The sequence below is a fragment of the Herpailurus yagouaroundi genome, unplaced genomic scaffold (assembly GCF_014898765.1).
Source record: "Herpailurus yagouaroundi ecotype Mexico unplaced genomic scaffold, PumYag 205, whole genome shotgun sequence".
In the NCBI taxonomy this organism is placed as follows: Eukaryota; Metazoa; Chordata; class Mammalia; order Carnivora; family Felidae; genus Herpailurus; species Herpailurus yagouaroundi.
The window spans coordinates 12,910,849-12,935,927 of record NW_024412436.1 but is presented as its reverse complement, the minus strand read 5'-3'; the positions used below and the strand labels follow the sequence as shown (position 1 = coordinate 12,935,927).

The 25,079-nt window shown below is 51.7% G+C and overlaps 1 protein-coding gene across 9 annotated transcripts in view; it reads right to left on the bottom strand.

Moving 5' to 3' along the window:
- Positions 1-3,236: 3,236 nt before the first annotated feature.
- The window catches only part of CDC42BPA (CDC42 binding protein kinase alpha), a 247,697-nt gene continuing 225,854 nt past the window's right edge, over positions 3,237-25,079 (bottom strand). For 8 of the 9 annotated variants that reach the window (XM_040451888.1, XM_040451889.1, XM_040451890.1 and 5 more), the window contains 10 exons: positions 24,909-24,971; positions 23,469-24,062; positions 21,532-21,629; positions 18,811-18,895; positions 16,664-16,787; positions 15,828-15,945; positions 12,430-12,612; positions 9,573-9,690; positions 5,334-5,491; positions 3,237-4,838 (listed from right to left, as the gene is read on the bottom strand). In XM_040451888.1, the coding sequence (XP_040307822.1) occupies positions 4,707-4,838; positions 5,334-5,491; positions 9,573-9,690; positions 12,430-12,612; positions 15,828-15,945; positions 16,664-16,787; positions 18,811-18,895; positions 21,532-21,629; positions 23,469-24,062; positions 24,909-24,971 (1,673 nt within the window). In that variant the 3' untranslated portion in view covers positions 3,237-4,706. The remainder of the gene's footprint in view (positions 4,839-5,333; positions 5,492-9,572; positions 9,691-12,429; positions 12,613-15,827; positions 15,946-16,663; positions 16,788-18,810; positions 18,896-21,531; positions 21,630-23,468; positions 24,063-24,908; positions 24,972-25,079) is intronic. The other variant, XM_040451895.1, reaches the window with a different exon arrangement.

Here is a 25,079-nt window from a genome sequence, read left to right as displayed (position 1 = left end):
TCCCAGCACTGTGGTGTTCGTCCTTCCGCTGGGAGAGGGTCAGGGTCAGTGTCATGCCCCGGAAAGCTCTGTCTGCGTTCAGCACGGGAAGAGAGGGGAGGCAGCCGGGTGTCCCCCTCACCCTGGCCACCCACGGAAGGGCCGCAGCTACTCCGGAGACACCTACCGGCAGGGCCTGCGCAGCCTGGGTCTCCGGGCCTCTTACGGAAAGTTGGCCGAGCCTGCCGCACACCTGCCTCTGTGACGAGGCGGCCGTTACACCCACAACAGGACCGTCAACTGTGTGTGAAATGGCACGGGGGGTAGGGGGTGGGGAGCGGGTCTCAGCCAGTTTCACTTTACCTTGTTAAGAGCTCCCGGCCTGGCCTGCGTGTCCCCCGATGTGCCCTTCGTCCTGATCCGGGGACAGGGGCGGAGGCACTAAATGCAGGAAGCAGACAGAAAACCAGCCACCACCGGTTGGTACAGTCGGACGTGACAGCCAGGGGGGAACTGGCCACGCAGAGGGTCCTCAGCCTGGCAGCTGCACGCAGTGGGGCCGCCGAGGGTGCCTCGGGCGGGGCCTGGCCGGAGGAGATCGGACTGCTCCCCGGACCTAAGGAAGTCCTAGGTTCCACGAATCCCGGGTCCTGCAGGGAGGGGATGGGGACGGGCCGGAGGCGGGACCCAGTAAGACCAGGAGTCAGTCACCTCTCCTCCGCCCCCCAGACGTTTCAGTCGGGGAGAACAGACGAAACAGTCAAGTCCAACAGTTCCCTGTTTTATTGCAATACATCAAATTCTGGTTAATATCGAGACCAACATAAAATATTGGCGAGGAGTCTTGTTACATTTTTGACTGTCCCACCTTCAGTATTTCTGTGCAAAAGAATCCACACCATTGTCTGGTAGCAGAGAATCTCTTAGAAACTTCCCTAAAACATTGAGGGCATAAGACCAAAGAAAATCCAGAGTGATCAGAGGCCAACGCAACAGACTTTTTCCTTCCATACACACATTTGTCCGCATTATATTCTGAACAAAAAAATGATTACACCTAGGCCATGCAAAACTGTACAATATTACAATGAGAAAAAACCCTAAAAAATTTATAAAATAAATGATATTACACTATCAAATGAAAAGGCAGATCTTGTTCTCATGAAATCTCAAGGTCTGTTTTCGTCAATTGGCCCCATGAGCGACAGGGTTGCCCGTGTGTGGCAGTCGTCCTGGGGAGGAGGGCTGGCTCGGCCCACCGGCCCCGGCTGACGGCTGACACCCGCTCCTGCCGAACCGGCCCTCTTCCCCGGAGGGACCCTGCCGAGATCTGGACTCAAGCGATCGAGTCCCAACAAGGGAAGGGGCTTCAGGGGGAGCTCGATGAACCGCCGTGCAGCTTGCCTGCTGGGTCAGGGGCCCGGCCAGGGCCACTGGGGGCGGAGGCGCCCGGCCTGTGCCCTGTGTGGCCGCTGAGCGTGCCCCTCCGCCCAGACACGGGTGGGGAGTTTCCAGGGCCCCACCCGGCCAGGGGGCCACGGTGTCTGTGACCAGAACGGCCCTGCTGTGCCCGGGGGCGGGTGTTCGGGACGCCGGCCGGCGCCTGCTCTGGCCCTTGAGTGATACCTGAGAGTCCTCGTGAAAGCAACCGGTCTCTCGCCGAAGTGCACGTGGCACTCACGACACAGATGTGACTCTAGCCACACGGAGGCCGAGTGGGGCCGAGCGCCAGCCAGGGAGTGACAGACTGTCGCCGCAAACAGGAATTTCGGATTCTCCCCAGAAGCCTGAGTACGAGGGCTGCGTGGGAAACTGAACGGACAGGCCCTTCCGGCCCGGGCTCCTGCCCTTCAAACTGCTCCCGGGACCGAGCACGCATCGCCCACGTACGTAGGGCTGTGGGAATCTTCTGTGATCAGGTGACGAAGAGGAAGGCTTTTGTATTTGGCAAAAAGAAACAGCCATGTACGCATATAATTTTATATACCCAAAGCACGCACAATGAAATTCGTGAGAAGTCGAGGGCAGACAACGGGTGGGCCAGACAGACCTAGCACCGAATACCAACGCGGAGAGACCAGCCGCGAGCGCCTCTCCGACCCTTCCTTCCTACTGCGAAACGAGCTCCGGCCGCCCTACCGGTTCTTAAAAGGTCCCGCGGGACGACAAATGACTTCGGACAGCGATGCCGCTGCCGATCTCTGCTGCAGATCCCTTCGAATGAACAGCACGTGTCGTTTGCCCTGGGACCCGCCCCGGTCTTTCCAGGTCATGCCGAGGAGCTTCCGACGGCAACTGGCAACGGCTCTGTCCTTACGAGTGGGGTAAGCCCAGTGGAAGGGTCGTTATCTCGGGGACCCCCCCCCCGCCCCCCATCACCCTCGGTGCTGCTCCTGCAAAGCCCTGCTGTCAGAATCTGTCACACCGGGGACCGCTCTGTAAGCCTGCTGTGGAGGAAACAAAAAGTGCTGGGGTGCAGTTCCCTGAGAGCCGGGCTGCGGGCCAAGCCTTAGGGGGCGCTCTGCTCTGCCCGCCATGACTCACTGCAGTGGGGTCCAGGCTTCGGGCAGGGGGGGTACTTTGATCCTGAAAGCATCCTTTAAAAAATAAGCACCTACAGGCAACAAAAATTCACACGTGGTTGTCACAGCTATAAGCTAAAGGCTCAGCGTGGGGGTGCGGCGCGCGGGGAGGGGAAGGGCCAGGGGAAAGGGAGGGCCGGGAGGAGGGGAGGAGGGGAGGCGGCTGGCCTCCTCCCCCCCAAGTGCTGGGTTCACAGCGCCACCCGGTCTAGGGCAGGAAGCAAACTCAAGGTCTGATCCTCGACATCTGGACAGCCGGGAACGCTTCACACGACCACTCTTTCCCCGAAGCAGAAAGATCTAGGAGCTTAGGACCGCGCAGTACGCGAGGCCCGCCCGCAGCCCCCCTGCCCACGCAAGCACCCTGCCGACCGCTTGACTACCAAACCCGTCATTTGTAAGTCCTCTACCGCGACGCTTCTGCAACACAGCGCCCCCCCCCCCCCCACCGCCGCCGCCACTGGGAACCTCCTTCCCTCCAGAACCTCCCGGTGCCCTCTCGGGGTAGCATCGACCTGGAGACGGTCCCGGCTCCGCCGAGAGGGGTGCGCCCTGCGGAGACGGTGCTCACACACCGCCACGCAGGTTCCCTGTTGGCTGAAGTCTAGGGAGAGGACAAATCGCGTTTCTAGCTCCCAGAGGAATTTAAGATAAAAAGTGACATTTTGAGACCCACTCTACTTCCAGGAGATATTTTTATTTCTCTCTCCCTCCGCTCACATGTGCTTAACTGGCGAACTACGTCTCAAGAAGCAGGGCTGTGCTGGGTGTGCGTTTCACTGGCTCGCGGTGGCCGGAACGGTGCTCACCTGGGCGGAACCGGAGCCTGAGCCGCGCAGGGAGGGACGTGGGCCGGGCCAGGTGGCGGCTCCCCGGCGTCCTGCCCGCGCCCGGGCCGCGCGTTTCCGTCTCCCGCCCGGTGTGGGGAAGAATATTTGGTTAAGGCTGTTCAAGTCCTTGCATCTGAGGTTTTTTATTTGGTAACGACACTCTTCCTGGGGCTTCTCTGCGGAGCGCGAGCCCCCCTCCGCCCAGGGGGTAGCGCGGGAACTGGGGTAGCCCAGGAGAAAAGCACTTCTCTGAACCTTGTTAGGGACCCTCAGAAGCCGTGACGTTCCTCGCGTCCTCTCAACGGAAGGGCTCAGGACGTGACAAGACGGCATTTCTACACTCATCTGCAGAAGATACCAAACACAGTAAAAAAGGACAAGCGTGGCTGGAATCCTGCTGCCGGAAAAGGACAGCTCTTGGAAGGAGATTAGCCTTTCGACGCTGCTGCTGAAGGACCTTCCGGGGTCAGGCCTGTGCCCGGGCCGCAGCCCAGAGCGGCGAGACCAAGTTCCGGAAGGTTTTCCTGAAGCCCCCGTGGGACTGCGGCCCCGGCTGGTGTGAGAGCCGGCCGGGGTTGGGAGGGGGGTGCTCTGACTCCTCAAGCCTGTGAGCGTCTACACCCAAGGCCTTCCTACCCTCTAAAGTACTGAGCTGGAAAACAGACAAGAAACAACACATTTCTTTAAATTAAATGATCTCTCTCTTATATACGTATCCATCTTTTGTTGAATACAAGATGCTTCTTTTTACTATGTACATTCAGTATTTAACCTCTACATTTGTGTACGTATTTAAACTCTGTAATGTAGTAAAATATGCACTGCTTTAGTGAGTACGGATTTACTAGCGGCGATCGGGTCGACATCCGCTGTGGGCGCGCCGGGCGGCCGCTCAGGAGGGTGCGACTCCCCGAGGACACCAGTCCGTCTGAAGTTCTCACCGCGCCGTCCGTGGGATCCGTCTACTCAAGCTACCTTTGTGGGGGGGGCCAAACTTTTAGGGAAAGCAACTCTAAGTGTACGAAATGGAATCGATATTCATCGAAGCTGCTCAGTGGAAGTCTGCCTTTATGGTTGTTGCTGTCGGCGCGAGGGGGCGAGGGGGCGTGGAGGTGTGGGCTGAGTGGGGGCGAGGGGGGCGAGGGGGGCTGCAGGTGCATCGTCCGCGTTCCAGAACCCCCACCCTGCTCCTGCTGCCCGGCCCGGGCCTCCCGGGCAGGGGCTGGGGAGCGGGGGCGGGGAAGCGGAGATCGGGCCGCGGAGGGGCTGTGAGGGGAGAGGCCGCTCCGGCGTCCACTCTGAGCGCCGAGGCCACTCACGGGTCCCAGCTCCCGCGGTCCGTGCTCTCCAGGGAGAGGCTCTTGGTCTTGCGGGGCGACGCGGGGCTGGGCGGGCTGCTCAGGTTGGAGCTGTTGGAGGCCGTGGAATGCCTCGGAGAATCCGAGTCCTGGAGGCCCGAGAAGACGGCGGTGAGAAGCGACGGCGCCGGGGGGCTTTGGCTCCCCATGGCCACCCCGCGGCCACCCCGCGGCCACCCCGCGCAAGGAACCTGGTGGGCCTGGTCTCCGTCAGTGACGAAGCCCCTTCTCAAGAGCTGTATCACGGGCACAGGACCTCTCTGCGGCCAGTCCTCTCTGCGGCCTTTCTCGTGCCAAAGCTAGCAGGACGTCCCAGCAAAACTGCAGTTTGTGGCCCCGGGGACTGGCCTGGCTCGGCCCCGCCCCACTCCCGTCCGGGGTCCCTCTCAAGTCATTATTTTTTTTAAAAACAGGCTTTAAGCCCAGCGTGGGGCCCGGTGCGGGGCTTGAACTCGCCACCCGGAGGTCAAGACCCGAGCTGAGATCACGTGCCGGAGGCTTAACCCACTGAGCCGCCCAGGTGCCCCAAGTGCCCGGGTCTCTCGGACCCAGGATTGCCACCAGCTGCTACGCCCCGCACTCACCTCTCCATCAAAGTCCCTGACCGGGGCGTCGCTTCCCTGGTCCATGCCTCCAGAAGACAGGGAGCCCTCCGACGGGGAGGGCATGGGCGGCCACTTGGCATTGTAGCTCCCTCCAGAGAATTCTCTCTTTAGCGCACTGCCGTTCTGTGCGGATGACCCTACAAGACATCACTCGGGTGAAACTTCATTTATGGACAAGTGTGCCGACTGGGGAGACACAGGCCACCCCTGCCCTGGGGCCACCTGGTGAGGGGGCGGTGGTCAAGGCCACGCCTCTGCACCTGTCACCTCACTGCTGGGGAATCGGCATAAAAGCAAAGGAACACAGGAGAAGCATTCTCTTCCTCGGGGAGAAAAGCCTGGACACGAGAAGGAAGGGAGTGTCTCTAAAATCTCGCTCTCCTGTGGTCTTAGAGCTGAGGCGCCTCCAAGAGGCGGGAAAGGATGATCCCCCCCTGGAAAGACGGGGGTGTTGTTCGTACCTAAAGTTCTCAGCGCTTCTCATTATTCTTTAGTTTTGGCGCAGAAACGTGTCCGCTGGTCCAAGACGACCGTGCTGAGGTTTCCGCACTGTTGTTGGCGTAACAAATCCCAGTTTAGTTTTTCACACGAAGATTTTGGGAACAGGGTCAGAGACGACCGCGTCAAGCATGTGTACCTCACGGCCACCAAACCCAGGAGTCCTCGGTGGCAGAACAGGAACCTGCCTGCTGACGCCCGTCCTCGCGGCCCCGGTGACGACCTCCTGCAAAGGCTACTACTGCTGAGCACGCACGGAGCGACACGTCCTGGGGCTGAGGATGCCGGCACCTGGGCCCCACCGCACACCAGATACAGCAGCGGGCGAAGCCTCTCGTGAGGGTTCCGGGACGCACGCCGGCTGGGAACCACAGACTCGTCCTTCCGCCCCGGGGACAGGCGCCTGCGTCTGGACGTGTGCAGTGGCGGCTCCCACAAGACACGCACCGATCGTCACTGTTTCTCCGGAGACCAGGGACGCACGCCTTACTTTTTGGACGTGGCTCTCCTGGGCCCTTCGGTCACCTCACTGGGGCCCCACGCCTGCCCCAGGGCCACAGGAAGTGCATGGCATGTTACTTTTCCGAAATGTTGTTATTCTGAAAAGAAGATCCAAAGTGCCAGAAGCTTCCGTTGTTCTGCTTATTATAACTGTGTGACCTTGGAGCACCTGGGGGCTCAGTCGGTTGAGCGTCTGACTCTTGATTTTGGCTCAGGTCACGATGCCAGGGTCGTAGGATCGAGTCCCAACTCGGGCTCTGCACTGAGTGTGAGGTCTGCTTAAGATTCTCTCCCTCTCTGTCCCTCCCCCTGCTTGTGCGCCCATCCTCCCTCCCTCCCTCTCTCTCTCTCAATATAAAAAAGTTGTGTGACCTCAAAGAGTTACTTTAACTTTCTGAGTCTCGGTTTTCATTTGCAAATAATAACTTCTACCTCAGAGGATTTTTGTGGGAACGAGCGAGCGCTCAGGGCGCGGAGACGCGGTGCAAACGGGCGCAGGCACAGCGGGGCCCACACCCCTGTCTACCTGGCTCCTTCCTTCCGTTCTAGTGATCGGTTAGGGAGCGGAAGCAACCGATGCCCCCTCAGTGACTTACACTATTTTGAAGAAGACACTTTGGGAAAGTGCTTTTCAAGGAAACGTTACACTCAGCCACTCCCATCTGAGAACATTCAAGCAGGGCTGTTTGGGTTGACCAGCAAAAGGGGCCCGGGGACAGTCCGAGGACCGGGGTCCCGGCTGGCTGAGACCACATGCCCGGGGGGTGGGGCAGTGAGGTGTCTGTCTCGGGTGACCTCAGGAGAGTCGAGGCTCCCCAGTGACCCGGTCGCCGACAGGCCTTCTTTCTGCGGGGGGCTGGGGTGGAGCCACGGTGGTTGACACCTCTGTGTCGTGAAGCCACCCTGAGTCTGGCTGGCTGTGGAGATGGACAGCGTGGTCCTCCATGACTTCTCATTTCTCTCTTGGCTGCCTGCCCTTCTGGAAACTTCTCTCATGAGCTGGACTCTTCTTAAAGCCAGTGAGAGGCACGCGACACGCAGATGCCCCCGGGGGCTTCCTGGACAAGGACCTCAAGGAGGCCACGCCCGACTGGTGCCCCGTGGGCTGGTCTGCACGCCGTCGGCGGGGACAGAGGCCCCTCCTGCAGCGCCCCTGAGGCGGCGGCCGGCCGGGCTCCTGGCGTCTCCGCCTCACAGGTGCCATCTCTAGCTGCCCATTCCACAGGAGCCCGGGAGCGATGGTCTCCTAAGGCCGATGGAAACACACAGGGTGGCGAACCTGATCGGAGCTGACGACAGAGCTCATTTTACACGACTACGTTTATCCACGTATTTCCGGTGTGACCAGCCACGAATCTGGCGGTATAAATGCTGATCTATTTGTGGGTGCCGCCCCGATCTTGCTGGGAATGTAACACGCTGTACCATCGATTCCTTTCTAAAATGTAAACGTGCTGAAAAGAATCTGGATTCTGAAAGCAGAAACAACTTCTGGTTCCCAGGGTCTGGAGAAGGATCACGGACTAAAATACCAACGTTGTGACGCCGTTTGCATGTCAAATCTTGGTAATTCACAGCTGGTTATCAGGGAAATTCACTGCCTCACCTCCATTGGTAACAAGACAGTAACGTGGTCGTCACCCTTCCACCTGGCCGGAGTTTTCACTGTGGTCAGGGCCACACATGGGCCCGTGAGTGTCTCAGGCCACAGGGACAAAGGGGGGAAAGCCCCACCCGAGGGTCCCCCCCCCCCCCAGCTGGGTCTGAGTGCTGCACGGGGACCAGGGCCGGTGAGTCCCCTCGGAGAGGAGGTTATAGAAAGGCTGACGCCTCCGTCTGCCTCTGTGGCCACCTGCTCTGGGTGAGGACACAGGCCCGCGTGGTGAGGGACATGGGCCTCCGGCCACTCAGGGGGCCACTGCTGCCCAGGGGCCCCGCACCGGGCCCTCGGAAAGGAGAAAACCCACGATCCTTGCTTCAATCCTCGCACGGTCAGGGCCCCAAGGCCGCAGCCACCCACGGCGGGAGCTGGAGAACGAGGGGACCTTCCGCCCGCCGCGGCGACTTCCACCCATGTAGCTACCGTTCCAGCACGTGAGGCCACAGACACGTGTCCCAAGTGAAGCCGAACCCAGTGCGATCCGCCTCCCCTCCACCCTCCACCACGCCAGCCACCCGTGCTACTTCTGAGAAAGCGACAGACAAGCAGACCACTTGTGACCCAGGAACTACCGAAGGTCCCCGAGAATTCGGTGGGACATGTCATGGTCACAGGCGGTCACACGGCGCCTCTGTGCACCGTGCACGTTTCCAAGGAGGCGGCGCTCAGCACCCCTACACCTGACATGCCGCCCCGACTCCCACCGAACCCTGGGTTCCTGCGGAAGCGCCGGGAAGGACACATGGCAGCTCAGGGCAGCGAGAGGCTGACGATGAAGACAGTGCCACCTGGAAGCAAGTCACAGAGGACGGTGCCCCCGCGCCGTTCGCCGGATGCATGACGAGCGTCGGCCTGCTTCTGTGACGCTGCTCTTTGAGACAGACCCAGGTCTCCTTTCTAATGTGCTGCCAGCCCCTCTGGAATCCGGGCACCCCTGTGGCTCTCCCCCCTCACCTCCCACAACTAAGTCCCCGAACGGTCTCCTCCTCTCCCCTGTGAGCCCCAGGCAGCGCCGAGAGCCCCCCAGGATCATGCCTGCACCCCTGCCTGTGGCCCTGCCTGCTCCCTCTGGCAGGTGGACGGATCTTCTTAAGAATGTAAACTAGGTAAAGGTCCTTGGTTTCTAATAAGACAACAACGTCCTAGCTTGCTCCGCAAGTCCCTGATCTGACCTTGCCTACCTCCTGTGCTTTAGTTTTTGGGTCACTCCCCGACCGCCAACAGGTGGCCACCCTGGCCTTCTCTCAGTCAAACAGGACTCAGATGCGGCCCCACCCCTAGGGAAGGCCCGTGACCTTGGGCTCCCCCTCGTCACTCTCTGAGGGGGGTCCTGTTCACTTCCTTCGGAGCACCTGTCACCACAACTGGTACTATTATGTGTCTGCCTGTCTCCCGGATGCACTGTGGGCTCACAAAGGACCCCATGATCGTTCTCCTAACAGGTGCCCCTGTGCTAACGAGACCCACCCAGCAGGCCTGAGGCAGGGGTGCGTGCACCGTGGGAGAGGGAAGAGCGGGGGGGGGGAGGGGGGGCCCGGGGCTTCCCGGGCAGCACTTACTTGCTGACAGGCCGCTGCTGGCGCTCATGGAGCGACCGGGTTCAGGGCGGGATTTGGTGATAGACGGAATACTGACCGAGCCACTGAACACGGTCCGACTCTCCTGAGGCCGAGGGTTCTGAAAACAAAACAGAAAGAAAAATTCTTCAGCTGGAGAGAAAGTGATTTTCTGCGGAGACGTCTAATTTTCACTCTAACTGTAACAAATAAATGATCTTGACCTGGGGTGACACAGAACAAGGACCCGATTCTATGATCCCTCCTGCCCACAGAAGTACTAACCCCTAATGGAAGCCGACCTCCCCCCAATCGAGGGTAAGTGCTCGTCCTTGTACTTATGGAAACGGTTATCGGCAAATAAGAATTCTTTTTGTTGTGAGAACAGTAAGTAGAAGTTACATGGTTAGAAGTGACAGTGCGGTGCAGAATTATATGGACATTTGCAGACGCCCGCAACGGAGGTTTTGCTACGTCGGCGACTTTGATTGGCGGGACTGCACTAGCTGAATGGAGCGAGCCCACGTGGAGCCAGGTCACTCAAGGGTAGATTTTTGTCAAGTGAGTGCTTTCCCGCGTGGTAGGGGACGGGCACGTGCACATCCCCACACCCTGGCGTGCTGACAGAGCGGGGCCAGGAGTCATGGACAGCACGCCTGAAACCACTGCAGCCGGGGCGAAGTGCTCTGACTCGGGGACACCGGTTTACAAGATTCTCCATCAACTTATGGAATGATTTTGGTGTCCCAAGTATTAAAGTGGGCCAACGGGTGCTCTGAAAAGTCATACGCGGCCAGAGAGGAGGCGTGAGGGGCGGGCCATCTGAACTCGGCCGAGCACCGAGAGCCCTTGGCCGCCTCAAGGGACCCGGACGTTTGAGAACTGGAGAGGTGTCGGGGCTGACACCTGAGGAAAGGTTAACGTCAAAACCACTAACGCCGGGTGCAAGTCTCAGCAATCGGGCAACATGCTGATGTGGCGTGAGGAGCTTCGAGTCACGGAGCCACACACACTGGAAGTCGGTTGGCTGGCTGGCCCCAGACTCAACCGCCGCCATTTTGGTTCGCGTACCCAATCTGCAAAGTCCATTTAATTCTTAGTGTGTTATCTGTTCGAAGCAAACGCTTTACCTTTTTTTCTCTAAGAAAATAAAACCCAGCGGAAGCAGGGCCAGCGTTTTAACATTCGCACACACAGAAGCAAACCTCTAGACGCCAGTGACGTGCACACGAGGTAGCAAAGGAAGGACCGAGAGGTGGGAGAATCAGTTTCAACCTTTACGTGTTTACTGCTTCTGCTAGAAACCTCAAGATACCTTGGGGCCGTCCTTTCCTACGGAGCAGGCCTAGCCTGGAATAAGTGGCAAAAATCAAACCTGGAAAAACATACCAGTTGTGCAGTCACACCGAATGTTGAAGTCACAAAAGACTGACACACGGAAGACATGTTTTGTGAGAAAAAAAATACAATCCCACAAAAAAAGTTTATGGTTCAGTCATTTCAAGTTCACTTTCATTCTAGGACAGAGACCTAAGCTACTGGTCTTTTTTCATGTGCAAATACTCTTTGGATTAGGGAAGACTTTCACCGACAACAGTGTTTCTACTTGCGGAGGACTGACCTAAACAACGTTTCTGTCATCTTTCGTACGAAAAATTCTTGGCCGGTCAGTTTGTGCAACATTCTTCTGGAATCCACTCCCTGCGGACTGCTGACAAGCAACCTAAGGCTGATGTTTTTTAATCACAGTTCATCTTCTAGTTTGTCAAATAAGATATGTACATGACATTATAGCTTAATGACCGTGACATTTCAAACATTATAATTCAGAGTAACTGTACAATGCAAACAAAAGTACAAAAAGAAACTTCTCACCCTACGGTCTTCTATGCAAATAAAAAATGGATGTGACTGTTTCTCTGAGTCAGAGGGCACTGTGGGACAAGGGTTTGCATGACACAACCCGAATGTCGTATTTGTAAAATTAACTTGAGAAAACGTTACTGTGAAGTTAGCACAAGCGTGTATTTCTTTCTTTCTTTTTTTTTTAAGCGTGTATTTCTTGATGGAAGGTATGGAAAAGCTGTGCTAACGGCCACCGGCTACAGAGATGCCAGGCGGCGTCCAGGGGGCCGGATCCAAGGGGCCGCCAGCAGGGGCCGCACTCCTTCCAGATAGATGCTGCACACTTTGTGTTTTTTTCTTTGATTTAGCTGTCGTATCTTGGATCCTGGTTGGAATGAAAGGTGTATCAGCATCTGAAAGCCTAGTAAGATCACCTTCTTTTTGGGATTTTTCCCGTTACTCGTTCATACTATTAGAATTTTTACTTGGGACATTTTTAAGCTTTTTCAAAACGGGGTTTATTGTAGATAGGAGGCCTGTGGCTTGGTCCTACCACAGACCTTAATTAACCTCACTAAATCGAAAGAATTTTCTCTGAATTGAACCAGATTTAGGGTAATGTGCTATAAAAAAAACTCAGAAGTTGTGGGACTCCTTGTTTAGTTTAACAGAATAAAGACCCACACGGGGACTATTTCTAATGATGGCATCTGTAAAGGGACATCATGATGGGAACATCTATTAAACACAAACCCCAGAAAACCCCTCCAATACTGTTTAAAGAATAAAAGTGAAATCCTCCCCAGGCTTCATGCTTCTCCTCAAAAGAAGAAACAAACTAGAACTGGAGGAGGAGGAGGAGGAGGAAGAGGAGGGGAGGGGGAGAGGTCTGGCAGGAGAGAAGCAGGAAGAACATTCACAAAGGGAAGCGCCCTCCGCGGGTTACTTATCAAGCTGGGAACAGGAGGTCCGCACACGGTTAGTGGTAGTTAACACCTGACTCGGCCGTCCATACCCTCAGAGTCATAAAGCTGGGTGTACCGGGGGCAGAGCGTAGAGACGGGGAATACTCAGGGTTTATGGAATCAGGAGAGAGAAATTTTTCAGCGGAATTAACAGTCATGTGATAGATGTGCTCAAAGTTGATCGGAGAGGAGATGAGGCCGGAGTGAAGCGAGGGCGGATAAGGGAGGCCTGGCTATCAAAACAACAGGAAGAAGAAAAAAAGTAACACGGTAATGAAAATGGATTCACTGGTTCCACGTGACATTTCAGACAGCACGCATGCGCAAGGCACGACATCGACATCGCTCCCATCAGAACTGAGTCCTTAAGGAAATACTCTCAGGCCTTAGAAAGTTACATTTTGTAACCCTCCTGCCAGTTCCTGGAACGTTCACCTTGTACAATTCTTCTCCTTTATTACCGGCAGCAAGTGCACCGAAACCGGACTTTCAGAGTTCAGTTCCGTGTTTTCTTATGTGATAGAATCAAAATCTGGCAAACACACACCATCAGTAAGGACAGAAAGAGTGAGAGACGGTTCAAGGTGAGCGAACCCACAGGCAGCCTCTCATCGGAACCGCTAGCCCGTTTTCTTCAGAAACCTAACACCGTTCCCTGGAATTTACAGACTCGCACGTGTGTTTGCTTTCCCCGGTCTTGTTTCGGTGACCCTCATTAGCGGTGGTGACTCCCAGAAGCCCAAACCTGGCTCCACTCAGACACCCAAAAAGCCAGGTTCGTTTTTAACGAGGGAAAAATCCCGTCCATGTCTGGGTGGGCGCATTAATAAAAACATAAAATACTGTAATAGCAAAGATAGAGAAAAAGCTTTTCTAACCGAAGGCGCTAGCATATCCGGTTGAATGGCTTCTGAGTGATGTGGGACCAGTCACTCAGCACCCGGCCACTTTCTCTGAGGCCATGTGGTCCAGGGGCCGGTGGGCGGATGGACCACTGCGGGGAGAAGGCCCCCGAACCGGGATGAACTTGCTTTGCTAAACAAAATCTGACAGATTATGGAGACTTAAAAAAGAGCTCCTCTATGAGACATTGTTTTAAATTTAGAGATGTGAGTGAACCAGCACTTTCTAAAGTTATTTCCAAAAAGGAAAAAAAAAAAAAAACCCTATTGATGTAAATGTAATAACTACTCAATAGAGCTCTCGGGGGTCACTGAACCAGAAGAAAGGTCATGTGCCAAAAATAAATCTTCTGGAGGTAGAATATTATTCTTGTGTTCACCGGGAGAAATCCCTGCCCTTTACTGGCGGCACCCCACGATGACGGAAGGAAATGACAAGGAGCAGTCCGTATTTCTAAGTCATCTGTGCTACTTCTCCTCTCGGCGCGCTAGATGTGCGTAAAGGGCTTCACATCCCCGATTCAGGGAGAGAAAAGACTCCCTCCTCCTGACACTCTCTTCCACATTCAGGAGGCAAATAACCCTATATCAGTATCAATTTTGGTACAAAGGAAACAGAACTAAGTTTCTAAAGATCTCCAATAAACTCTCTAAGCTCGTAAGTATTTCCCAGGAAAGCAGTACTGATATGAGAAGTGAAAACAGAAAAATGTCCAGGGTGCACGCTGCTCTTGGCTCGGATGGCAGGTGGCTTTGGTGCCCGAAGTTCTTACACGGTAACGGTTGATGAATTTAATTCATCTTAAGTTTTGGAAATTGTTCATTAAATACAGATAATTCCATCTCAGTGGAAAGGACATAAAACCTGAGAACATATTAAAATATCACAAGCTTTTCAACAAACATTTATGTGTATACACGGGTACATGTATCATCGTTAATTTTTTTCAGACCTGCACACTACTGCGTTCTTTCCCAGTGTCTACCCCAAGACAAACCCAGGTCTGGGGGACAGTGTATTAAAACTACTGGCTGGGTGATGAAATGGACGTTTACAACAGCCCCAGCTTGTATGTCCCTGGCTAGTAAAAGAAAGTCAGGTGGAAATAAAATAAGGCTAAGACACAGGTTTCAAAAATTTGCACCAAGTTTTCGTCCTGGAAACACAAGGTGCTTACATGGCAAGAAAGGAACGGAACACACATTAAAAACTGGACCGCACTGTAGGACAAAGAGGCACCTGTGGCCGTGACAAAAAGAGCCCACAAGGCAGTCACGGGTTAACACAATCAGTGACGACAAACGCTAAAATGAAGAGGTCTGATGGGAATACGTGACCAGCACAGAAGGCCACGAGTCACGGAGTCAGGTGCGGGGAAGAATCTCCCGGAAATGCTATCGGAACTGGTTTTGCGCAGTCATTACCACCAGCCCCTATTTCGAACAAAAAAATGAAGAGAGATTTCTTTTACTTGAAGTGCTGAGGGGGTAATGGGAGACGATGTGCTGACAGAGAGTTCTTAGAGTGTCTGAAATCTGCTATTTCGATTCCGTGTGCTTATTCGGGGGGTGTGATGGCCAAGTCCTCCTGTGTAGGAAGGCCTGAAAAACTTCTAGAACATCAGCAAACTGGCTTTTCACCTGATGGAGGAAGGCTACAAAGCAGAGGAATATTTTGGGAACTTTGTGAACCCCTGAAACTCCTTCACCTTAAGGAATGCTTGATGGCACATTAAACTAGATCACCTAGCATTTTTTTCCTGTCGGTGATAAGATATTCGTGTCTCCTGTCACAGCAGAGCTGGCAACGTGGCGAGAGGACAGACTCCCTCAGAGAGAGCCTGGGTCCAGATTCACAGTCTGAACGCCACCACCAGTGATCAGAAGGGCCGTACGCGTAGGAAGTTTTAATAGTTTGCTCAGGTACCGTGATACCAAAATGCTAAGTATGCACAGAGCCTGGAAAATTCCTAATTCCACTAGTATCCTTAATTTCAACATAATAGGCCCAAGAATCCAATCTTCACGTGACAAACCAGTCTGCCTATGTCGTACTTTTGTATGGAAGACGGGCCAGGCAACACGTGTGTAATCGGGGAAAGGAAAGAGATTTGGTTGCCCAACCAGGCAACAGGTGTGACCGTTAACGACCGGGCTGACGTGGTTCTGTGCAGGTGGGAAAGGCCGAATATCTGTATGGAACTGCCGAAGCTGAGTGAAACGTCAGCATTTGGTGAGCGAGCTCTGGATCCCGGTGCAGATCCTCTCCCGACCCGGCAGTGTGCTCCATCAGCAACTGGATGCGGGGCAAGTTTACGGGGTGTGCAGCTAAGAACCGGATCTGTCTGGTTCTTCACAGATGCCCAGACGCTGTGTTTTTCTCCCGCGCGTTGTATGCACATAGCGCTACGGGGACACAGCCTCTCATCGTCACGTTTGCGTATCCCGTTAAGCCTACGTACGTATGTGGGCACGCACGCGTCCGTGTCTTCTCCCCCTCTGCCCCACTCGTAACCCCGCTCCCGTCTGCCCTCCATTTCTCTTACCATGGGCAGGTCTTTTAGGATCTGTATCCCATCTCCTGGGCCCATGTGTGCTATGTGGTTAAAATTAGTTGGGTTAGAAATTAATTTATTTCTCATTTCTGGATCTCGCAGCATCTCTCTGTAAGATAAAACACCCGTTTAGACACTTTTTCTGGGCTCGATCTCGTTAACTTTAGAAAACAATGAGGCATCCTTTATTTGTTCACAAAAATAAAACTGTGAAATCAAGTTTAGCCAGGACAGAATTAACAATAAGATATACTCAATTGAAACTTAGAAGCTTTTCTTTTAAACACAAGATCTTACGCTTTTTGGTGGGAAAACAGAGAGGGTTCTCTCAGTACTCAAATGCCAAAGCTCTATTTTACAGACAGTCCTGGCCATTTTCTGCAGGCCTTTTAAAATCACTGATAACACTTTAGAGATGTTTTTACCCGTAACTGGAAATATTACCAGCCCACTGGCTGTTTACTCTCGAAGAGAATGGTTAATCTGAAGTTCTCAGGCCCGTGCCCGTGTGCTACATGCAGCTAGGATCTGTTTTACGTTGAGCAAAGGCTCGCATTCTAAAAACCGCTAAAAACCGCAAGAATTTCACGCACACGGAGAAACGAGCGCAAACGTGGTGCTTCAATCCAGAGCGTACATTTTGGAGAGTGTTAATCAAAATCACACTGACAAGCAGGCTCGTCACTGTGGTGTGTGACACCACAGAGGGATGACAGATTTTCAGAGACCCCATCTTCCTTGCAAATCACTAACGTTCCGTCACCCACCAGCCCCGCAGAGGCTCCCCGCGGCCCCGACGACGGGCACGACCCCACTCGCCCCCCTACCTCCTCTGCTGCAACCTCTCGTCCTCTGGGACCCGGAAGGAGTAGCGTCGCTTATTGTTAATATTTCTAACCATCTGCTTCCGACTGTTATCTGATGTTTCGGGAACCACCAGCTCATCCCCTTCTGTTAAAAGAAGACAAAGACCGGTGGCGTTCTTTGAAGCGCTAAAATGCTTTTTATCCATTAATCTCCAAGACAGCACAAACAGGAATCAGTTGTCCAACGTACGCAATTTGCATTTTTAAAAGGTGTGTGTTGATACTCACGGTAAGTAATAATTCAAACGGGACACATGTACACAGGGATACGCTGAGATGAAACCTAGCTTACAAAGTATATTTTCACTTCCTATCTGATTACAAACATACAGTGGCACAATTCTAGCAGAAGAAAAGTAAAATGCAGTTGCCTGGGGGTCCTGTCGCCTTGTGCCCTCCCCACCCCCCCATCTCTCTATCCTGTCTTCTCTAGCCTTCCAGGTACTGGTTCCAATGGCTTAGGGTGTTAAAAAAACTCCTCCCATTATGCTACACAATCATCAGGCATAAATGGTAAAGTATTCACGTAAATGATCGTTAAAATTCTTTTTACATAATAAAACATTTCCTTTTGTAAGATCCAGTCTGCTGGATGTGGGTAAGGACAAAAACCTGGGCTCCCACCAGCTTCCTTTATTAAAGGCAAGACCCTGTTGCTGTTTCTACTCCTCTGATCTTGGTGGGGCGAGGATACTTAATCATATGCACCTGGCATCCGGTTTCAGCGTTCATAACCTAGAAGTAAACAACCGTCCGCCAAGGGCTCCCCGGACATGCTGAAATTTGTGAACACGCTCTAGGAATAAAAGAGACAGCGGTGTTCACACAACACGAGGGACGCCATTCTCTAAGGAACAGGAGAAAAGCCAACCTGGAGAATTTTTAACACCCACAAAGCCGAAGCGAGCGAAAGGCAAGCCAAGGCCGGGGATTAGCGGAAAAGCAGTATTCTTCTCATATCCTGATAACGCAGCTTCATCAGCTTGCTTTCCTAACTACGTGTGAAACACGATTTTGGAACGGGAGAATCGTGCGGCCGGGGTGGGTCTGGGTCCCGGTGGCAGCGGGGGACGTGGGACAGCCGGAAGGAAGACTGCAGCAACACTGAGCCCTGAGAGAGGAAGGCCAGAGGCAGCCGGAGAAAAGGCGAGGGCCCCTCCCTCCCCTTCCCGAGGACAAGACACCTGTACTGAAATCCCGCCAGGCTTTCCCTCTCCAAGCCCGCCCCGCGTCCAGCCTAGGGCAGGAGGAGGAGTGGAAAGATGCGGAAACACGAGTGGAAAGAGGCTTTATCCTACAGATGTGGACTGGGAAACGGACACGTTCCGTGATCATCACGGCCACACACGGTGAGAACAGGTGCAGCCGATCCTACGTGAATATCATGACTTCCTCTAAGAAACAGACACCAATGAAGTACAGGCCCTGGAGGTGGAGACGCTTACAGCTCAAGTGCAGACGCTTTGTGGCGAAGCCATCGCTGAGTGGCAATCATTTCTAAAATCCGAATCTCCTTTCTCCCGTCGCGGTGGAATGTCCCCAGGCAGGACCTCTGCTATAACCACCAGTCTGTCAGCCAAGGGCCCTCCAGGGCCGAGCGACCTCCACGTGACTGTGGACACCGCCCGCGCCCTCTGGCTCCCGTGCCCCCTCTGGACTCTGGCGGCCCTGGCCGTGCGGCCACGGGCACTCGCCAAGTTCTAGGCCCCGGGTGCCCTGGCAGATGATGTACTCCTGAAGTCCCCAGTCAGAGTTCTGCATGAGTTTTCACAGTTTCAGTGCCATAGACTTGGGTTAGGTTTTATAGCATTACTAGTACAGCAAATACTGCTTTCAGCCATACTTTCTGCACTTAATTCAGGGCTCCCCAGAGAAATCAGGTACGTCAGCAACAAGTATTTTGTGTACATAGCTAGATTAGACAGAACGACTTTCTATCCAGACATTTAACTGAATATATTGAGACCATGATAGTAGCCAAGGTCACAGACTTCGGAGTAAGAGGAACCTGGGTTTAAATGTGGCCTCTGCCACTTATTATCTCCAGGCAGTCAGCTCAGAGAGAGTATTTCCTTTGAAGCTATCGTATTAACATTATATTTTCTTACCTGCCATCTTATTTTTGAAATATATTAATCTAATTGTCTCCAACCCTAAAAGGTTTAATGATCCTTCACTGTTTAAGGGTCGAACCTAAGGTAAGAATAAAAAAATAAAATAAAATTAGCATTTCAGTAAAACCCTCAAGTGGAACCATAAAACTTTAGGCCTATTTGTAAAGCACACCCTATTAAGACCTTCCATTTATCCTTCCCCTTCAGAATATAACGCTCTCAGAAAATCAACAATTCTGACGGGGAAGGCATATAAAATGATGTAATTTTAACAAAAAGTTATGACAACATTCTAAAGAAAGAATATTCTGGGGGAAAAAGTAGAAATGCATTTAAATCTTTTTAAAAAATTTTTAATGTTTATTTTTGAGAGAGAGAGACACACACACACACACACACACACACACACACACACGCACACACACACACAGAACCCGAAGCAGGCTCCAGGCTCTGAGCTGCCAGCACAGAGCCCCAAGCGGGGCTCGAACTCACAAACCAGAAGATCATGACCTGAGCTGCAGTCGGACGCTCAACCGATTGAGCCACCCAGGCGCCCCTAAATACATTTAAATCTTAAATTTGACTTTTTAAAGCCATTAGTGACTATTTATACTAAGAAGATATTAACACAGCTACTTTATGAACCTGAAGTGGAACTAAATGTCCACATATGATGGGGATGAAACTGTATCACTGGGGGGGGGGGGCTGTCACTGAGGGGGGGGCTGTCACTAAGTGGTGACAGAGCACCTGCTCACGTATGTGGCACAGAGCAACGGAGTCCCCACCTCACACCACACATACCCCAACTCCACAGGTTCATGACATTAATGTAATAGGCACACCTTTCAAACGTTTGGAATAAAATACAGATCGTATCTTTATGACCTTGAGTTAGGAAAGAGTTTCTTAACAGAAAAAACATGATGACATTAAAATTTAGAACAGTAAGTTTTTAGCAAAATAATACAATTTATCATTATTTTATCAAAATATATGCTTGGCAAAATACACCATAAAACTAGGTCACAAATAGAAAAGATTTACCCCATCCCTTTCCCAGTATTTACAATATATAAAAAATTTCAATAAATTAATAAGGAAGAACAAACAGAAAAATGAGCAAAAAGCATGAGTAGGTATTTCACAGAATTTAAGAACGAATAAACATACAAAAGATTCTCAACAACACAGTTAATTGGGGATGTGCAGATTAATGCTTCAGTGAGACAGCATGTTGTAACCATTTATAAAGGTTATAAAACTACGAATCCTGAGAATGGCAAGGTCAGGGAAGATGTGGGTGAGGAGGCACTCCGGTTACTGCTGGGGGGAGGATGAGCTGGTACAATTACTCTGGAAAAGAATCTGACACTGTCTTGTAAAGCTGAACCCCTGTGTTCCCCGTGCCCCATCAATCCCACTCCTGGACACGTGACTTAGAGAAACACAGGCATCAGTGTTCACAGTAGCAAAACGTGGAAAATAATTCATGTGTCTGCCAATCAGACGATGGAGGAATGAACTGATCTAGTCACTCAAAAGAATATTTTATAGCGGTGAAAAACGATGCACTATTTACAGCTCACGTAATCACACAGACGGACCCTGGAATATGCACGAAGGAAGGAAGGCAGAGAACACACAGTGTAACATTTTTACAAAGCTCAAAGGCAGACAGAACTGAACAATACAAAACCAAACAAGTGTTTAGGAATATTTAAATATGCCAAAAAAAAAAAAATCTGTATTTTAAGAAAAGCAAAGGGATGATACAGGCAACATTCAGGATGGTGATTTCCTCTGGAGAGGGGCTGGGGGGCGGGATAAGGGACGGGTACGCAGGTAGAGGCAGGGATGTTGGTAATATTCTGGCCCTGAGTGAGCTGTTAATAATTATCATGCTTCCCAAAGCTCCTATTCTTTCATATATACTATACGATTTACATGATAAAATGGAAAATAAATGTAATTAGCCCCCAAATGCAAACCAGAGGGCCATATTTTGGGTGCTTTCCCTGAAGTGGGAGTATTTCCAAGAGTTTTCACGGCTGATGTCCTTAGGCATTGGGGCAGACCTTGAAATCTGACCTTGGCTACTTTCTCGTCCCCCCCCCCATAAACCCTGCCCCCAGCGGACAACACAACGTCTATGTGAAACTTACTCCTCACCCACACAGAACAGTTGTTGCATGCTTGTAAAAATTCTCTGTTGTCACAGGGAAAATCATGTTTTATGAGGAGCATAAACACCTTTATTTTTTTAACGATGAGATGTTTGCACACATTTGGGCTCTCAGTTTAGTCACTTTTCCAGCCTGTGGGGTCTGTCTCACAGGATTACCACCTGCACGCCACAATGTGAACGACAGCCACAAGGAAGAATGACAGGTCCCCTCCCCCCCACCCAGCTCCTGAAGCAGGGGACGGACCCACGTGTGAGGTGGAGGGTACGCTCCAGTCTCTCGTTACCACGATGCTCTCACGATGACGCAGCGAAACACGGCGACACTGAATGTGATAAAAATACTATGGTGTTGAGCTACTCATAAAATTAACCAGCTTGACTTCTGCTTCTACTTTTTTTCTCTTAGCAGAATCCCAAATTACCAACTGCCAGAAAACGCTCGATTAGCGAAAAGGAGCTAACTGGTCCCATCAGTGGTTCACTCCACTCATTAGTTTGCTAGCCCATTTTTGGCGTTAAATTACCTTTTTGAGTGGGAGAGTCTGAATCCATTCCATGGAGTTCACATCGAAGATGTCAACTGCGTTTTCACTGTACACGGAGAGATACGGTGCATTGTAGCCTGCGAGAAGGGAAGGAGGGACAGTGGCTAATTACTTCTCTCTTGCTCTCGCTCTCTCTCTCTCTCTCTCTAAAGAGAGAGAGAGAGAGAGAGAGAGCACGAATGCACGTGCATGCAATCCTGGGAGGGCAGCGAGAGAGGGAGAGAATCTTCAGCAGGCTCTGTGCTCAGGGAAGACTCCCATGAGGGGCTCGATCTCACGACTCTGAGATCACGATCTGAACTGACACTAAGAGCGGGACGCTTCACCGACCGAGCCACCCAGGCGCCCCGCACTTCTCTATCTAACTCTTCAACACAAAACATTCTGAAAGGTCTATGCTACATAACTGTGGAACGGAATCCCACCCAAATCCTACTGTGGTCATGCAGTAGCCGCATCCAATCATTTGGGAACAGGATATAAATCATAAACGAGCAGTGGAGACGCTACGGGTCGGATGAGACGGCAGCTACAGGACATGAGGATTCAGTCGGCTTATGCCGAGGGCGAAACGCTCCGTTGTCCAATGCTAGTTCTATAAAGGGACGTCTTCACGTCACGTTTTAAGTACCTGATTCCTAAACCAGTTGAGCTACTGACAGCGAAACAGCATCGACAGTGACACGAGCAGAGGGATAAGATGATCTACCTAAGACGGGGTCACGGATCGAATTACCGCCCACGCTACCCACACGACCCGGATACTCTCACTCTGACTCCGCACGGAAGTAATACTTTGCCTCGTTACCCGACTAGGTTACGAGACAGCCTTTATTCTGCATACGACACCACAGGTACAAGTACATAGTGTAGAAGAAACAAGACTTTAAGAATAGGTAGGGCTGGGTGGGTAGGATTAGAAGGATTTTTTTCTTTTTTTTTTCCTAGATTCTCTCACTCTTCTATAACAAGCACACCAGCCTCCTAACTCTTCTCCCACTGAACCTCTAGGCTTGACGGTCTCCGTCCACCATCCCTCCTCACGGGGGCCAGCGGAAGAGGCTTCATGCCTCCTGTCCCCAGTGCTCCCCCCACCCCGTGTTCTGAGATCCACCCTGTCTGGCCTCCGTGAGGATCTTGCTCTATTTCCTGGATTCGCCGCACGCTCGAGCTTTCCCCGGTTCCCTGGTTCAGCATTCATACATGTTCAAGTGTCGTCCACTGAGGACAAAGCATCGGGGGTCAGGTACCCCTGTGCGTGCGGCTGGGGAACTCCACGCATCCACCACAGGGCGACCACAACCCGCTGCCGTGTCTCGGCCACAGGGGTCCTGCCTACCCCACTCTGTGCTCCATGTGGGCACTGCCGTTGGCCGCTGAAATGGCACGTGACGGCATTCACTAATTCACTGATGTCCTCAGAGTTCTTGAAAGAGTGCACCAGGCAATCTTAAATATCCGTGTATTTAGACAAAACTATAAAATGGAGAAACACTTCTTACAGATGCTGCATTATGCCTTTACATCAGCGCTTAAATAATTCACTTAGTAACTGCTTCTCCAGAATAAGTCTTAGGAGCTGTTAATGCTCACAAGCACTGTATTTGGGGGGACCGTGAAGATAACTCCTTAGAGGTACTTCAAGAGACCACATGGGTTAAAAAGCCAGCTAAGTAAAATATTCCACAGAAAGATCAGCTTCAACTCCCGACAAGTTAAGGTCAGCCCTGCTGGCCTAGGTCTAACTAACTACGGAGAGTCACTTTGCACAAACGACACAATTAGTACTTGGGCAAAACCTTAAGGAGGACTTAGAAAAACAAGCCGGTATTAAGAGTGAATATATTTAGGAAACGAGGCTGAAGGAAAAGGAAAGAGACGCAGAGGGCAAACAGCCAAAAGTAAGAGACTCTTACAGCAAGAGGAGGGATTTGCTGGCCACATGAGCTCCTGCTGTCTGGATCTCCGGCCCTGGCAGTCTGTGTATATCCCGATGCTGTTAAAACACAGCAGGTACTCCTTACTGGAGATCTCAACTGCACAGATGGCGTCCATCGGCTGATGTGTGATAAAGGACAGCGTGTGGTCGTTTGAGTGGAGCATGCTGTACGGACCCCCTTCTCCATTCAAGGGGTATCTCAGGAATCCCGACTGGAATCCCACGCACAGCTGTTCGCTGAAGACGGCCATCCACTGCACGTTACACGGGACTTGGATTTCCTTAAATTTTCGGTGACGGGTCTTGCTCTGAAATAGTTCGTAACAGAGGACCTGCCTTTTCATAGCCACGCACAGGCACGTGAGAGCTCCATGGCACACCTTGCCAGAAGTTATGGTCTGACACCCTTTCGTCTCTGCCAGCTTGTAAAAATCGGTCTCTCGTCCGTCCAAAGCTGACATGGGAAAAAGGCGCACGTGACGATTTCGTCCTGAGATCACAGCAACAAGCTGATCATTTGGAATGAGTTCAATCTGATGGATCTTCTTATTGTCACCGACTCTGATAATTTCTGTGCAAAGGAACAGTAATAAATCAAATGCAGAATGACGTTTTAGTGATTACTTATATCCCAATTACACTCAAAAGGATAGGTCAACTTATAATGAAGACACGGACACACACACACAGAAGAGTAAGAGACCAGAATCATGTGGAGAAAGAGGGAGATAATTATACCCATTACAAGGTGACGGCACACGCCCACAGTGAGGTAAGGCAAAGGGTCCCTGTGTGATAAAGCGTGCCACATCTCCAGGAAAAACCTTTTTACTGGCACTAAATTCTCAGGAACTTCACCATGGCGCTCCTGTTTTAGAAACTGAGGGAAGACTTATTTCACTGAACGTATTCTAGGGGCGGCAAACGCAGTTTAAATGCGTTGTCTTCCCACGATCGCACTTGATATGAAGATAGGACACTGATAAATTGGTTCCTTTTTATTTCCCTTGGTATTTAATTTGGCCCTGGAAAAAAAAAACCTCTTTTGTATTAAATGCGGGAGAAAATCTCCCAACAGTGAACACACACTTGAATGACGGCTACTTCTAACACTAACAGAGCAATGAGAAAGTCCGGCTGTATCGTTCACGTCCCGTCCTGAGACGTGCAGGCTGTTTGTGGAGCACTGGTGCTCAATCAGTGACACAAGAAACACAACACACACTTGAAAGTTTAAGAACTCGGGAGGATTAAAGAAGTTCAAAAATTATCTTTTGATTTATCAACACATCAAATTAGGTCTGGAAAATTTCAATTATAGAATAAATCAGACCAAATCCTGCTCTTCCTAGAAATTAGACTTTTTCTAACGACATAGGGTTGGAAGTTACTCCGCAATGATGAAGTTTTCTCTTACCATCTTTCGTGATGTGCACGACAAATAACCCTTCTTCATTTCCCAGCGCGATCCTTTCATGGTCTACAGAAGACACGAGTACGAAACACTGTTAACAGGCAAAGCTGTGTACAACTAATACGACAAAATGGATAATAAATTTGGTGCAAAAACACTCAAATAAGGAACTTA